We start from the raw sequence: 12,814 nt of genomic DNA on the forward strand, positions 1-12,814 counted from the left end.
GGGGGCGGGGCGCCGCCATTTTTGAGCGGGGCAGCGATCACGTGAGCGGCGGTGACGCCCGGCGCCGCCATCTTTAAGCGGGGCGCGTCCCGCGGCGGTGTCTCGGCAGCCGCGCCCGCCCGTCCGCGCGTGTGCGGAGCGGCACCGGTAGAGCCGCGGCCCGGGCGCGCCCGGCTCCGTCACGGCAGACTCGCTGCATCACCGCTGTCCCCGCAGGCAAAGGCGAGCCCTCGGGCCGAGGGCGGGGCTGATCGCGGCCCGGCTGAGCTCCGTGATCCGTGTGCGGCGCATCCTCCCGGCTCTCCGGTAAGAGGGGAAGGGCCCGCTTGGGCAGCGGCGGAGGGTTCGGTGTGGTGGGGGACGGGAGCGCTGCGGGCCGTGTGCCCGGCCGCTCTCACAGCCCAGGGTGTGTGTTGGTGTTGGTGTGGCGGTAGCTCCGGGAGCCTTCCCGGCGGTCGGGGCGCCGCGGTCCCGCAGGGCTGGGCGGGGGCCGGAGGTCGGCGGTGCCCGGTCCGGCGCAGCGGGGCCGTGTGGGGCGGGACCGGCCGCTCGCCCGCTGGAAGCGGCCACAGAGCTCCGCAGGGCTCTGCTCAACTTGCAGCTGTGCGGCAGCGGTACCGTGGGATAGCGCGCAATCCCTGAAAACAGTAATTTACCCATAAATGACCCCTGTTCGCTCCCTGAGTTATCCATGCGCATGGATGATCGGGAATGAGGGGTGGAACAGCCGGGGGGAAAAGTCCGGGGTATCACCTAGTGGAAAATCACTGTAGGCTTCTCCTGCGCTTAGGCAAAGCCCGAGTTAGGAAAATCCTCTTAGAAATATAGAGGTCAGCTAATGGGTTTCATAGTTAGGATTTAGCGTGGTGAAAGAAAGAAACGAAAGAGTGGCCTGGGTGCCCTGAAAGCCAATATAAAATAAAAACTGTCTTAACCCTGTAAGAGGATATACCCTCAACTCAAGCATTTTTTTTAAATGGCCTTTCTCTTTGGGAACAATATTTAAAGGCAGAAAAAAAATGTAATGGAAGTGGCTTATCAAATTGTGTTTTCTTGAGTGGGTAGCTCTTGGTGCCTGAAGAGAAATACCAGGTGTCTTTCACCAGCTTACTGAGCACACTTTTATCATTTAGGGGGAAAATACCAGGTTTTATGCTAAACAAATAAAGTAAATTCTCTGCCAGAGCAGGGATTGGTAATGTTACTGTGTCAAGAAAATGAGATGTGCTTGTTTATTGTTGATACATTAAAAAAAGTAAAAATATGGAGGGACGGGAGGTGAAATTCAAAACTATCTATTGAGTTACAGAATATAAATGAACTTAGGTCAAAAAAATAGGAAAGATGAACTTTAATTTCACCCACTAAAAAGAATAGGTTCAACTTTGGTAAAAACGTCATTCATATATAAAATTATACTGAAGTAATTTCTGTAAACTTTATTTAAAAAAAATAGAGATTTTTAGAGAAGTGATAAATATGTATCTTACAAATCTGAATATGCCTAAGGCTAGAGGTTCAGTGGGCTTTTGTGGCTTATAGTGAATGCTGGTGGGTTTTTTTCTAAAGTGTGAAGAATATGGCAAGTAATTACTGAACTTCTAGACCTCTTTAGCATTCTAAGTAATCGTGTTCAGGTGCAAAGTTGCACCTTGGGTCACTTCTGCTTTGTTGCCATAAAATGAAAATAAATGTTGAATKAAATTGTTCCAGTGCATCACTGGTRAAATAACTGTGAATGCAACTAAGAAGCCTGAACTTASAGATTACTGGTTTGAGATGCTGTTATTCAGAGCTGTACTGACAAAATAATAAACGCTTGTAATGAAGACACAATTGCTGCTTCATGTAATTGATGTCTTCAGAATAATCCTTTTATTCTTAAACTCTATCAGCATTCCCTTACAGAATTCTGTAAAACGGCTCCATGTTTAGAACACCAGTAGAATACATAACAGATATAATTGTTTATTTCAGTATCTGTTGAAGTGTTACCTACTGTAACTAGGCAGATGAAATCATTAATTCAAAAATTTTTGAAAGAATTTAAAATCTGTTTTGTTTCTTTAGGAAGTATTGGGCTCCTTACATGAACCAAAGATAATTATCAGGATCATTTGAATTCTCTTAGTGATGGATGAGATTTTTCTGTGGGTGTGATAGGGCTTCCGTGATGAGCACCAAATAAGTCTGTGATGCTGTGGAATTCTACTGAATAATGAATAGGTTCCTGGTCATGATGCTTTGAATTATGGTTCACATTTCTCTGATGGCTCAAATTTTTTTTCTTGGTGAATGGAAACACTAGTCAGGAACACAAAAAAAACCCTCAAGACAGGGCTTAAGTAGAATTTTTCTTTGAAGTATGGCTCTGTGTGTTCTCTAAGCAAAAACGTGTTCAGAAGTCCTGCTTTGGAAAGTTAACTGATTCACTTTATTGGGTGGTGTAGTATGAAGCATTGAGACAGGTGAACTGAAACCTCTCTGGGGCGACAGTGGAGAGGGCTGGCAATGGACTGCAGGGTTCTCTGTCACATATATGGGAAGCATTTGATGAGAAGCTTATTGCATGAGTGTGATCACAAACAGTGTGGAAACAGGCTGAGAGTTGGGGCTGTTCAGCCTGGAGTAATGAAGGCTCCAGGGAGACCTTACACAACCTCCAGTGCTTAAAGGGGCTGTAAGAATTGGAGCAGGACTTTTCACAAGGKCTTGTAGTGATAAGARWACGGCTTAGAACACAGAAGGCAGGATTAGATTAGATATTAGGAAGAAATACTTTACTGTGAGGGTGTTGAGGCACTGCAGCAGACTGCCCAGAGAAGTTGTGGATGCTCTATCCCCAGGAATGTCCAAGGCCAAGCTGGAGCAACCTGATCTAGTGAGTGGTATCTCTGCCTGAGGCAGGGGATTTGGAACCAGATGATTTCTAAGATTTCTTCCAACCCATCCCATTCTGTAATATCACTGCGATCATGAAACGGAGATACATTCCAACTTCGGAATAGGAGTACAAAATGGAATGTGAGAGAACTACAAAAGTAGGTTTGTTGGATTGTTCAGAGGTTTTTTAAAATTACTGAAAATGCAGAAAACCAGTTTTTGGATGAGGTTGAGGCAATGCAGAAGCTGGTGTAAAAGCTGATGTGATAATGAGCTGCAGGGGAAGAAAAGCAATCTCTTCAGATAGAGTAGGAAGTGATGAAATGGAGGAAGGTCAGTGAGTGAGGGAGAGGCTACCCTGGGCTTGCTAGGACTTTGATGAAGGATGAATCATAGTTTTAAATTAATCTTACAGTTTTAGACTTTAAAATAAAATTTTACAAAATGTGTTTCTGCAGCTGTGTATATTAAGTTACCAAGGTTATGGCAGTACAATGAGATATCACAGTGCTGCAAGATGGAAGGAGCTGTGTAAAAATTTTATTACCAAAAGGTGAAAGAAAGGCCGTTCAGCTTTGCTCATATAATGACATGTGAAGAATCTGTAATGTAAACTACATTTCCACAAGGGATACTCTCCATATGGACAGGAGTAGGGACCATATCCACAGGGATCTAGGTTTTGAACAGCTTTGGCCTTTCTGATGATTCTTAGAAGAAGAAAGGTGCAGACTGCACCAAGAAACAGAAACTGGCATGAGCAGAACTCCTGAGTTTGTTCAGGACTGCAGGTTTGGATTTGTGCAGTTCCATGTATGAAAAGTTAAATACATTTAATGCAAATCTAACAGCATGAGGTGATGTCTCCATTCATTGCTTTGTATTACTTGGAATAATGCGTTCAGAAAGCATCTTCCATAAAGAAAACCCTAAGCCTAAAGCTTTACTAATCTATTATATCAGTCTTTCTAAAACATTTGTATTAAATCATCTCACTGCATTTAATGTTCTCAGTGCTTTATTTGAAACTTACTTGTCCTTGTATAACATTTCAACAGATCTTGCAAACCATGGAAGATGTAACATACATTCATGTTGCCATTTCTGTTCTGAAAGGGAACCTTACAGTTCAAAGAGGAATTGCAAATATGATGGAAGTTGAGGAGGTTTGGCTTGACAAACTGTTGCCTTATTTGAAGTGTCTTTCAGTAACAGTGCATATAGATTACAGACAGTCACTGAACTGAGGAGGTACTTTTCCAGCTGGAGCTTATGTTTTAGAATAATGCATTTTAAATGTCATGCCACTGGTCCAGGAAAAGAATTTAGATCTCATATAGAAAAGAAATCCTAAATGATTCATTTACTGTAGTATTTCTAGTCTTGTGAGAAGTTCTCACGAAACTAGAAATATTTTATTGAACATCTGTTAACATGATATTAAAAAGAGATTGAAACCTATGTGGTCATACTTGAGTCTATGTATACAATTACATATATAATATACTATATGTAAATAATTGCTTATAGTTAAAGAAAACTTGTTAAAGTGTTTATATGCAGGTATATACATATGTGCATATAATATATGGCACAAAGTATCATATATTATTTTAATACAAATGATATGCAGTACTTTAATAATATTGTTTGTGTAGCAGTGTAGTAATAAAACAGACTGTTTATACACATACACACACCTATATAGAAAAATGACCAACAGAAGCTGAAATGGCTCTTGACTGGAATGAAGTTATTGGATGGTCCCTATCTGAATGAGTCAGTTGGAGTATTTATATAAAAAGAATGTTACAGTTTTTTTCTTTCTGTTGCTTTCTATGCAACTATCGAATTAATAATGGCAAAGTGATTGTATTTAGCATTCTTTATTTCTGATAAATTTCTGTGTCTGCACCAGAGACCTTGGATGGGCAAAGAGAACAAGATAAAAGCTGGGTGTTTAGTGCTATGTCTGAGTCACAAGTTTCAGTTTCCTTTTGATATATAATATGTCTGACTCTAGAATGTGTCTTTGTAAATAAATAAAACCAAGATAAAGTTTCCTTATCCTTTGATAAACAAGTCTTATGTTCCTGCAGTTTAGCCTTCACAGTTTCAGCACCCTTCAGCAGTGTTGCAAAGATCCGTTTCCAGAATATACACTCAAAACCACCATCAGTTCTAGGCAGACTTGGAAACTACTGTTTATGTCATTTGGGTGCCATGGCAGAGTCTGGGAAGTTAAATAATTAACCCAAATCAGCCTGCTTCATTCAGGATTCTTTTAGTTTATGACCTAGAAGTCAGTGGATTTCATTTCAGAAGTCAGCAGGCTTACTTTGGGCTATTGGAGTCTCTTAAGAAGGTTATTTATACTAACTTAGCCTAAAACAGCACATTGTTTTAAAAGTTATTTATAGGTTGTATATTAGATATCTAATATTGCTGTCTGTTCTAAAGAGTTGGATTTTATTCATTCTTATTTCTGTTGACAGGTGATTCCCTGGTGTTAAATTCTAGCTACAGTATCTCAGAAAATACAGCTTCAGCAATGTCATCACCCGGCAGCCCTTGCCCACACTTGGAATCAGTTGGTGAGATAACAAAGGAGGAATTGATACAGAAATCTCATGTGAGTTGTAACAATTCACTTTCCTCCTATCGCCATTAACTGGTCAGGTCTTTTTAGATATACATTTTAGTGTATTATTAGTTATAAGATGCATTTAAGTGTCAAGCATGGGTAAAAGCTCCTCTACTGGAACAGTAAGGTTTAAATAAAGTATGAGAAGAATTATGGACTTGATGAAGCTGAAGAACTATTTTTCTGTACTTGAAGAGCATCTTTGATGTTTCAATGGAATTATTAGTTAAAAGAGTTGGCTTAGCACCAAGCTGAACTTTATTTTCATTGTCATTTTAACATGTAGTAATTTGGAATGTTAATGTAATATAGTCCAACTACTTGACTTGAAGTAGGAACTAACAAAAATATTTCTGCTTGAGTTTACTTGAGTAACAGTTCCCTCTTTAATAGAGAAGCCACAGTTTGGTCCTACCTTGAATTCTTGGTTTCAAACTAGAATTAATAAATGGAACAAAGAAGGATCTTGTAACTCATTTTAGTACCTGGGAGGTGATGAAAAATGAAACCTTTTCTGTGCATGGTGCTAAATTTCTGTAACAGTTAATTTGCTGCTGAGGAACACAGCATTTTATTTGTATTTCATCTTTTTTTTGGGTAGACCTTTCCAGGTAGTGTCTGCTAGAAGGAATACTATAGGTTCAATCACTTTAATTTCTTTTTATGTTATATTTATAGGGAAGACCAATTTTGAAGATTATTTGAATTATGTGATATGATACATATTTATGCCTTACTTAGAAAAGCAGTTTTTAGTTTAAAGGAAAACTCAACCAAGAAATCCAAGATTTTAGTGGAAAAATGTGCTGATCTTGAGATTATGTGTAGCAAAAAAAATTGGCTGGTTGCCAGTATATCCCTCTTTTGTCTCGAAATTACTCATCTGATATTAAGCTTTACAGTATATTTCCTCCTTTTGTCTTGGAATTGTGGCTTAATGGTGAAAATAAGTGAAACAATACTTGCTTTCTGTTTAATAGGGCACTTGTCAGGACTGTAAAGTCAGAGGACCCAACCTTTGGGCATGCTTAGAGGTAAGTTGTTCTGTTGTTCCATACTGCAGTCATTTTCTAGTAAAGGTGAAGTTGGTAGTATTTTTTTTTTTTGAAGAAACAGCTGTAATCAAGTTCTTCAAATGAGTTTGTTTAGCTTATTATTTAAAAGCAAAATATCTTCTGCAGCTCTTAATGTTTTTATTTGCCCTCTATCAGGTGTGTATTTCTTGTAATTTAAGAATAATATGCTTAAAATGAGGGKTTTTTTTWMMRKWARKAWGGTRGCWTATTAGTRTTTCTACTTGAGTTRTGATRCATTTTATCTCTTAAGTTTTGGCTTTTTAAAAATCTTTTCCCTGGGTCTGTAGATCTAAAAAAATAATGGATTATTCCTTAATTATTACATTACTTTTTATAAACCTTTCTTAGCATTTGTAGTAATACCATCTAGTAGTAATAGTGGACATTTTACAGAATAAGGCATACTCTGAATTTTTTATTTTAAAGCAAAAAAACCCCTTATTTTGAAACTTGCAGAAGGTTGTACAAACGTTATCCTTACTTTGTACAGGTTTCATGCAGTCGTTACTCTAGGTATGGTTCTGTCATAAATATGCTTTCACTTGACTTTTCTTGCTGTCTACAAAAAAACATATTTTTATTGTATTTTTTTAAAAAAAAAGTCAAATATGTTGCTTCTGACTGATCTATGATCCCAACTGGAGACCATATAGCTAACTTAGTTTTTAAAATGTCTTGTGAGTTCTTTGGACTTACAGCAATTTACAGAGATTGAAATTTTGCTCTGTAGGCTTGACTTCATTTCATGATGACTTTTCTTTAAGTACTATCAGGAAGATCTCTAAGCTATGCCAAACTCTAGGTGTAAATATGAGCATTTAAAAAAAATCCCCTTCATTCTTGTCCTTTTAGGTGGATTGTGGTAGCAATTAAGAGATGGGATTATTTTGCTTCTTCTGTCAATAACAGAGATCAAGGGGGAAAGAAACAGTGTTTAATGTCTTTGTTTAGATAGCCTGAAGTTTTAATTACATATAAAAACTACTGGGAGTAGGGAAGAGGTTTTCAGGGAGGTGTCAACTTGGCAGGTGGGAAAATGCTGTCAAGCTGAAAACATGTGTTTTATTTCTCACATAGAGCTCTTAGACTCTTACCAAAAAACTAAATTACATACCAACATTTCCATAGCAGTGTCTTGTAGTTGCAATAGGACACTCAGTGTCATGCTGGGATGTTTCTCCTCTTGGATGAACTGGCATCTTGTCTTCACCTTTTTCAGTAGAAAAACCTGGTGAGATCCCAGCATGTAAACTACCTGTAACTTAACAAATACCTGTGATTATTTAATGTAGAAAATTGGCGGTATTCAGCTACTATTTGATTGTACAAATTAACACAGATAACCTGCTGTATCCTCCATTGTGATTGGCCTGAGTAGTGCAAATAAGGAAAACTGCTTGAACATTAGCAGCTGCAAATGCAAGATTCCACACTCAACTCAGCCAAATGTATTTTGTAATGAGTGTGATTAGAATTGACAACTATTTTGCATGTTGTAACTAGAATGTCGCAAGTTTTTGGCCATATATATGGGAAACTCACGTAAAGGTGAAGAAACTAATTACTTGTGAAGTAATCCTGTGATGAATAGGCACTGCAGATAGGGGCATGYWKAKAYWWWWRTMTMWRCATGTCATGTTCTGAGGCTGTTGCCATTCAGTATTTCATTACTCAGTGGACTAACTTCGTATTTTCTATAACAATCTTCATCAAATCAGGAATTCTAAAAAATACATGTTCACAGTAATATGAATAAATACATAAAAATGCCCAAAAATTGTATTCCAAAAACATTAAATGTCTAATGTTGCCCAACAGTGAAAGAAGTTGAGTTAAATCTTGCAGCATTCTATTTTGCTTTAGGTGATACTTACTTTATTGCTTACTATGCATGCCTCTTGGTTTGTTTAGGACACTGCAAGTTTGAAATTTGAGTGAATTTTAAAGGGAATAGGCAATATATTCCTATTCTGTAAACCTGTTTGAGACCTCTTTTTAATTCTGTATTCCCCTTTGTATCTTGCCCAACAGAACAGATGTACATATGTTGGCTGTGGTGAATCCCATGTTGATCACAGTACCACCCATTCCCAGGTATGTGTATTTGCTGGTAATAGAGTTCCTTGAAGCAGTGAAACAGAGTTAGAGAACTTTTATTTCAGTGAAGTCAGTAACCTATGTTAGCTGATTTTATGGACTTTTGATTTACTGTGATTGTGTTTTATGTTACAGAAGCAGGTTTTGCTAATTTAGGAGTGAGATTACAGTTTTTGTGCAGCTGCATAGTTATGCAATTCTTCTAAAGAGCACAGTGAAAATGAAAAACAAGAACAAAAATTATTGATGATTTTCAAGATGCACAGACAAAAGACTTATTGAGTACCTCAGCTTATGTGTAGTCCACTATGTCCACTATTTCAGTCTAAATTTCTGGGACTGTGGCTGCCTGATGGATGAGAGGAGCAAAATTGCATTAATGGACAGCTGAAGGGGTGTGAGATAGGAAGTGTAAATTGCCAGAGACAGGTGCTTTGTTTCTGTAGAGAGCTGAGCATATGCTTTCCTGCGATGTCCTGATCTTGGATCCAGCTCGGTAGGAGCCGTGGAGTGTGTGCACTGTGCTCCCCAGCCTGCCACGTTCTGTCAGGGCTGGACAGCTTCAGTGCATAGGTTTGGGTCTTAAACTCTGGGTTCTGGGCACACCCATGTGCAAGTGGAGCACTTGCCAAAATTAATCAGAGAAGCTGTTCTGGGGACAGAGGGGTGACAGCTTTATTAACGTCATTTCTAAGTTGCTGACTTCAAGACTAATCAAATTCTTGCCATTAGTTTACAGTTAATCTGTTAGTGAATGCATCTAAAGTTTCACACTGAACAATTTTTGATCCCTAAAATTACTAAAATATGACTATTAAAATGAACTAATAGTATATATGGGGGTTTTACAAGAAGTATGTGGTGTTATGACTGCATTTTACCACCATTACGGGTTATTTTGTTTTGTTTTGAAGCAGGACCATGAGAAGAGTGAGTATTTTTATGAATCGATAATGCATTAATATAAATCTATAACAATACCTTCAGGGTTTCTTTTATCAGCTGTAAAGTTGAATCACAGTTCTAAAGCCTTTACAATAGACTCAGAAATAAGCTGTTTCTAGAGGGTTGGGGAACAGATGGTCCCTGAATTTCTTGCCTGCAGTTTTATACTTGTTGGCTTTTTACAGTAGTTTATTTTGCATGCTGTCTTAGCAATGTTATGTACTTCACAGGTAGGAGAAAGTAGACAAACTGTTCATTCTCTGTCAGTGACATCCTTGTCTTGATTCTCTTATTACTTCAATTTGCTAATTTGAGTGATTTGTACTACAAATGAACGTTTGTGCTAGAATTTCAATGACTGCATTGCTCTTTTTTAATATTCTAGCACACATACTCCATTCATTGTTGAAAGACCTAGAATTTTAATATGTCTGTTCTAGCTTCCATGTAGCAGTATTTAGTTATTCCCAATTTCTGAATCACAGTTGTGGTTTTTGTTCTGTTTTAGGAGACAAAGCACTGTCTAACTGTCAACCTTACTACGCTCCGTGTTTGGTGTTATGCCTGTAGTAAGGAAGTGTTCCTGGATAGAAAATTTGGATCTCATTCTCCACTACCAAATGCAAGATTGTCTCACCAAGCACAAGAAAACAGTGTGCAGGTACTTTTTAACCCAATGAAACAAAGGCAGCTGTAGCTTTGCAGTATATATTGTGGTTTTTCGTAAGTGAAAAATTGACTTTTCCTTTCGTTCTTGTGGCTGAACTTTTTATTAATTCCTCTCCATTTTCATAGAATTTTTGGCACTTTACGGGCAGTACTGTTCACTCTGATCTTTTGTTTCCTAGATGAGTGTTGTGTTGAGAGAATTATACTGCAATTTTTAAAGTATAATAGTTTGGAATAATGTGTGTAGCTGAAAAGAGAAGTTTTATGTAATATAGTTACATAAAAATGATAGGTAACTCAATTAAAACACTCACAATTAGAAATACAGTATTTCTAAACGTGTTTTGCTTGAGATACAGAACACTAGGAAAGATACCATGATGCACAGGTTGGACAGAAAGATGGGCAACAGAAAGATGATTAAATCTGTCAATAACCTTCAATATTTTCCCTTCAAAGTTTAGTATTTAATATGAATGTAGTCTGATCATTTTCTCATAAAACACCAGTAGCTCAATTGGAATAGTACCATTGGAATTTAAAAAAAATTTCTGTTGTGTGGAATTTCTGGTCATTTACTAGAGAGCTGAGTTCAGACTTCTGAACTTCTGCTCTATTATTCTTGACCTGTTTTGATCTTCTGAGGAAACAGGTATAATATACAGAAAACTCAGCAGAACTTAAAAAGCCTGTGAAACAATTTGTTTAGGGTTTGTATGCCCACAAAAGAGCCTGTTATGCAATAAATGCCTGCCTGTCTACTACTTCATTTCTCTATTTCTACTTTTTCTTTCAATAGTTTAGTTTGTCTTCATTAACTGTAGAGAGCCATCTGGTGGCACATCAAAAACACTTACACTGGCTTAGGTGATGACTCCTGCCTTTACTCTTCTGTTCTGGCTGCTTTGTTATCCAGGGGAAGGAAATGCCATCCCTGGCTTTGATTTGATTCTTCAGCTGCTGTTATAAAATCATGCAGTGACCTAAAACCAGAAACACGGTGGGGTACCTAGTGAACTTTCTCACCTGTGCAATCTTGGTGTTCTCACTTCATGTGCAGTGAGATTTCAGAATGCATTCACATCATTTTCTGGTTCTAGATTTCTTGGTAAAATTACACATAAGCTTAATTAAGTGGAAAATTGTTGAATAGAAGTAAATACTCTTTTTCTGCTTTTAAGGATTTTAAAATACCCAGTAATCCCACACTGAAGATCCCATTAGCAGCTGTATTTGATGACTTGGATATAGAAGTTGAAGAAGATGAATTGAAGACCAGAGGTAATTAAAGCAAAATCCTGTGCATTATTGCATGAGTGTGTTTTTAAGTCTGTTCTTCAGCCATGTACTGATTCTCTTCTGTTGGGAACCGTTTCCTTTTCTGCTCCAACTCAGATGTTTATTTTTAGTTTCATCTTTCTTGCAACAATCTTTCTTACCTTCAGAGCAGAGGCTGTGGTGATAAATGGTCATGCACCCAATGTACCTGTGAAATCAGCAACAAAAAAGAAAGCTTGTTGGAGTAATGTTTAGTGCAGTTGGTATTGTAGCCACTCTGGTAAAAGTAGATTTTAAAAAAATCTTTTCTACTGTTTTTGCCTGCCCTAAGAGACTCTTGATTTGAATGCTTTCCTGCATTTGGAATAATGCTTTTCTCAGCCTGTAGTATCCTAGTGTGGGGGTTTGGTTATTGTTTCCTCCTTGACATAATTGATTTCATGCACTGCCAAACTTTCTTGTATCAAAGATTACCCCACCCTAACACTAAATCTAGTGTGAAAGATGACAAAGAGAATGATGAAATCCCAGTGAAGTTTTAATTTCTCATTTTATAAGAGATCATAATTACTATTTCTTAAAAGTCTCAAATTATTATTGATCATTCTAAAAAAGATGTGTGTATTTGATGCTAAAGAAAATATTTTTARGTACCATTTTTTCAGAAAAATAGAAAAAGACCAGCACRTTGTTGAACTGTTGTTTTTGAGATRCCATTGCATATGTCAAGGCAGTTTGTTTTCCATCAGTAATGAAAGTTACTCTAATTTATGCATGTGCTGGTTTTGGCTGGGCAAGAGTTAATTTTCTTCTCAGTAGCTGCTGTGGAGCTGTGTTGTTGGATTTGTTCTGAAAACTGGTTGATAATGTAGAAGATGTTTCAGTTATTGATGAACAGGGCTTACACACAGTCAACCTTTTCTGTTTCTCACTCCACCCACCAAGGAGTGGGTTGGGGGTGCACAAGAAGTTGGGAGGGGCCATAACTGGGACAGCTGACCCAAGTGAACACAGGGATATTCCATAACATATGGCATGCTGGGAGAAGAGGAAGAGTGGGACTTTCAGATTTAGGGTGTTTGTCTTCCCAAGTAACAATTATTCATGTTGGAGATGGGAGCAGCACCTGCCTGCACATGGGAAGTGGTGAATGAATGCCTTGTTTTGCTTTGCTTGTGCAAACAGCTTTTGCTTCACCTATTAAACTGTCTTTATCTCAACC

General features: G+C 38.0%; 1 protein-coding gene across 1 annotated transcript; it reads left to right on the forward strand.

The window, feature by feature from the left end:
- Positions 1–86: 86 nt before the first annotated feature.
- On the forward strand, positions 87–11,595 carry LOC130577674 (ubiquitin carboxyl-terminal hydrolase 33-like; the record flags this gene model as incomplete). Its single annotated transcript, XM_057373210.1, has 6 exons — positions 87–306; positions 5,379–5,515; positions 6,508–6,561; positions 8,635–8,697; positions 10,154–10,306; positions 11,496–11,595. Coding segments are annotated over exons 2-6 (451 nt in total), but the record flags the coding sequence as incomplete, so codon positions are not given.
- Between the last annotated feature and the right edge of the window lie 1,219 nt (positions 11,596–12,814).

The sequence above is a fragment of the Malurus melanocephalus genome, unplaced genomic scaffold (genome assembly GCF_030028575.1).
Source record: "Malurus melanocephalus ecotype Western Australia unplaced genomic scaffold, MMel_1.1 scaffold_8, whole genome shotgun sequence".
Taxonomy (NCBI): domain Eukaryota; kingdom Metazoa; phylum Chordata; class Aves; order Passeriformes; family Maluridae; genus Malurus; species Malurus melanocephalus.